Source organism: Oncorhynchus kisutch, unplaced genomic scaffold (genome assembly GCF_002021735.2).
Source record: "Oncorhynchus kisutch isolate 150728-3 unplaced genomic scaffold, Okis_V2 scaffold1879, whole genome shotgun sequence".
Taxonomy (NCBI): domain Eukaryota; kingdom Metazoa; phylum Chordata; class Actinopteri; order Salmoniformes; family Salmonidae; genus Oncorhynchus; species Oncorhynchus kisutch.
Genome location: NW_022263824.1, coordinates 20,785 through 24,847, shown reverse-complemented (window position 1 = coordinate 24,847; position 4,063 = coordinate 20,785). Strand labels below are relative to the sequence as shown.

Here is a 4,063-nt window from a genome sequence, read left to right as displayed (position 1 = left end):
TCACGCCCTTGCCACAGAGAGGCTTTTTATGCTCTATTTTGGTTAGGCCAGGGTGTGACTAGGGTGGGCGTTCTATGTTATTTTTTCTATGTTTTTGTATTTCTTTGTTTTTGGCCGGGTATGGTTCTCAATCAGGGACAGCTGTCTGTCGTTGTCTCTGATTGAGAACCATACTTAGGCAGCCTGTCTTCCCACTATGGGTTGTGGGTAGTTATTTTCTGTTTAGTGTGTGTTGCACCTGACGGAGCTGTTTCGGTTGTGCCGTACCTGACGGAGCTGTTTCGGTTGTGCCGTTTGTTACCTAGTGTTCAGTTATATTTAATAAAATGCAAAACACGTACCCCGCTGCACCTTGGTCCTCACCTTCTTCCACCAACGACAATCGTTAGTGTTCTCCTGGTTGGACACTAACTGGAAACAGCTGACTGTCATGTTTAAACACCTGTGTTTAAGATGAGAACATTTATTGGCAAATCTAAATGCCTATTGGTTTTAAACACTGGCAGTTAGGTTATGGACGTGTCACATGTTTTATGGTTTTACAGTGTATGTTGCAAAGGTTAGACTCACTTCTCAGTGTATATAGTTCACTTATTGTTTTAGTGAGATTGTAATGATGTTATCTTGGACACCTGTGAAAAGGGTGATAGCGTGGGGATTTTCCCCATTGAGCTTGGGTGAAAGGGAAGGTGGTGAAAAACTCATTAAATTGTTACATTTATTTTAACCTTTATTTAACTAGGCAAGTCAGTTAAGAACAAATTCTTATTTTCAATGACAGCCTAGGAACAGTGGGTTAACTGCCTGTTCAGGAGTAGAACAACAGATTTGTACCTTGTCAGCTCGGGGGTTTGAACTTACAACCTTCCGGTTACTAGTCCAACGTTCTAACCACTAGGCTATGCTGCCGCCCCATATATTTATGGCCATCAATGTGAAGCAAGTTACTGTAGAGAACCTGCCCTTGTTAAAAATCTTAAAAGAGTGTTGACCATTAACACAGACTATGGTTGGTGTGTTTTTATTGGGGTCAGGGGGTTTGGAGTTCAATTCCACACATGGACAACCCACAAATTCTCTACACTACCATCAGTGACCATGCAAGTGTGATCACAAACACAAACACATACAAACACACACACACAAATATATTATTGTGTTTTTAGGTGTGTTAGATTTGGGCTGGAACAAAAGCCTGTACACTGCTGGCCTCCAGGACCAGAGTAGAGGCCTACCTGCACAAAGAGAGAGTAGGTCTCATTGTTGACTGTGTGTGAGTGGTAAAACTCTCCATCGTACCACAGGACCTTCCCCATAGGTGAATTCTGCTTGGTCACCGCAAACATTCTCCTTGGGTCACAGCACTCTGAAAGCAGCTTCCTGTAACGAGAGAGGAAGTATGATGATGTTGTATCTCAACACTGATCTAATGTCAATTTAGGGTGTCATCACTTATGTGTGAGTTTGGGATTTGGGGAGGGTAAGCTGCACCAAGATCTGTGGTAAATATGGGAAACCTTTAACCTTGAGCTATAAATAGACAGTCAAAATGAGAAGAGAATTTGTCATTGAGTGACACTCAGACAATGTATAAATTGAGACGGTCTCTTGATCTGAATTATAGTTACCAGTCCGGGACTCTGGGCCACATGTAATTTGAGCATTCTCTATTGATTAAATTAACACTCATTGCAGAGTGGGCACTGTCAACTATAATTCAGATCATGAGACAACTGTCTCAATTGATACAGTGTCCAAGTGTCATGCATGCTATTTTAACACAATGACACATTCATACATGCTTCATAAATCCTGTCTGCATCGACAGTAGGCCTACTGTGGGGAAGCCTGAGTAGTGGAAATGCATTAGGAATCAATTAGGAGTCTGCGCAGATATGATCAAAAATATCATCTTCAGTCAAACTGTGGGCGTCAATTGGCGAATTTGAAGCGTGGAAGTGTGGAAATGGCAAATGGAAAAAGGCTGGTTGTTGATGGTTACTTTGTCCTAGATTCAGCACCACCAGTACAGTTGCATTTCTGTCGTTTAAATGGACACACACACAGCTTCGGCTGCGAGGCAACCTTTTCAACTCCAAACGTGCTGAACCATAGAGATCCTATTCAATTATTCTAATTCCCTCTTGCACCATCATAACACGCGTCTCTGTGCCTTTCCGTGCAGGTGCCACGTTCTGCGCATTTCCCTCATCTGCTTTCCTCAGTGCATTAGTTTACGAATCCCGTCATATTCTCGTGAAAATGCGACTAGATACAACAAATGGGCCTACCATACCGTAACTGTTGTGCCCTGGAGATTCAGCTTGATCGTTATAGATTTTATTTTCACCATTTCCATTCCTCTTTTTCCATTGAATAAACATTATTATTATAATTAGCCTATGTATTGTCTTGTTATGTGCATAAATAGACTGTAGGAGATGATAGGCTACTTGGACACAATCATGTAATAATGTTCTGCTATATTGTAGAATGTTAATATTGCTATGAATTATTTATGAGGGCCAAATCGCATAGGCCTAATGTTTTGAGATGAGTGAAAACCCACCTGAACAGATCGATGTCCGTCTGGTTCCTCTGCCATACTTGTCCCTGCCGCAGCACTTCATCAACTATCTCCTTGTCGCTCCGGAGTCTGTACACTGGGAAAATGTAGAGCCAGCATAACACGAGCACACACAGAACGGCCCACACCGATAGCTTGCTCCGGTGGCATCTCACCAACATCGTTACAGCTTGTGGTTCACGAATCACAACCGGCCTACTCAAACCAATCTAGTATGGTGGAAAAAACGCAAGCTGGCCCTCTCCGTTAGCTATGTATGATAGGTTTTATGGAGATGGCATCCTTTCTCATCCAGAAGCCTCTGAGTCTCAATGGAAATGCGGGTTTGTATTCTTCCTGCTAGTGCAAGCATCGAATTCCTTAGTTTAGCTCCCAAACTGCAGGTTTTGTTATAAAGGCTTGGTCATGTTTTGTAGTATGAAGGGATCCGCTATCCATGCGCCATCTCGGCCGGCGGTAAGCTAGCGGGCTTCGCTCTCTGCAGCGGCGGGTTGCTGGAATCCACCACACTCGTCTTGGTGCATCACTGACCCCGCATGCATCACCTAGATGTCCGCCGCTCTCTCCCTACACAACAGCGGTCTTGTGTGAAATCCCTGCCCGGTTCCCTTGAGCCACATCGCCCTTTGTGGTCACTTATTTTGGTACATCCAACCCGAATGGACCATGCTACCCCTTCCTCATATCCTCTCTCCTTGTCCTGCTGGATCTTCTTGGAAACCTTGCAAGTGTACTGGGCAAAATCCATTGAATCTCTTTCTTTCTCTCCCCCTCTTTAACTACCATAGTTCTACATCCCTCCAACCTAGACTCAGGGGTAGACGTAACATAGTAAACGTAAATCAGTGGGTTACATTTCTTATGGTGCCTATAGAAAGTCTACACCCCCTTGACTTTTTTCAAAAATGTCTACATTAAAGGTCAAAGGGATTCATTTAGATTGTTTTACTACAATGAAAGAAAGTTAAAGCACATTTTAAAAAATTATGAAAAAAACTGACAGTTACAGTTTAGAAAAGACCAGTTGCACTTCTTCTGGATTAGTAACACACTTTTACTGAGACCGGGTCCACTTGATCTCCAACATAACCTCATGAGCAAACACAGATTACTTTGTACAAAACTAAGTCATTTCTCATTGCTTTCAAACACAACACAAATGGGAGGCAAAACAGGCAAAACTGTAAACACTATTCTCCATAAAAGATAAAAATTCAATTGAGTAAATCATAACAAACCAAATCAAAACATTTGGTCACAGCTGATACAAATGACTCCCATGATTGTGAACCTCTTCTGCACAAAACTTCTTTGTACAATTTTTCATTCAGCAATCAATTCTTATTCATGCATAAGAGTGGTCACTTCTGAGTTGCTGTTTGCAAGAATGGACCAAGGACAAGGACAAAGGAGAGGTAGCGGGGCCCGTAGAGGAAAATAGTTCAGCTCTCAGGTCAAAAGGGAGAAAGGCCAAAT

At 42.5% G+C, this 4,063-nt stretch overlaps 1 protein-coding gene across 1 annotated transcript; it reads right to left on the bottom strand.

Moving 5' to 3' along the window:
* Positions 1-215: 215 nt before the first annotated feature.
* LOC109879213 (alpha-N-acetylneuraminide alpha-2,8-sialyltransferase-like) lies at positions 216-3,417 on the bottom strand. Its single transcript, XM_020471402.2, has 3 exons — positions 2,570-3,417; positions 1,236-1,380; positions 216-442 (listed from the first exon to the last, which is right to left on the bottom strand). The coding sequence occupies exons 1-3, from the start codon at positions 2,746-2,748 to the stop codon at positions 386-388; spliced, it is 381 nt and encodes a 126-aa protein (XP_020326991.1). The 5' UTR covers positions 2,749-3,417; the 3' UTR covers positions 216-385.
* Positions 3,418-4,063: the final 646 nt, after the last annotated feature.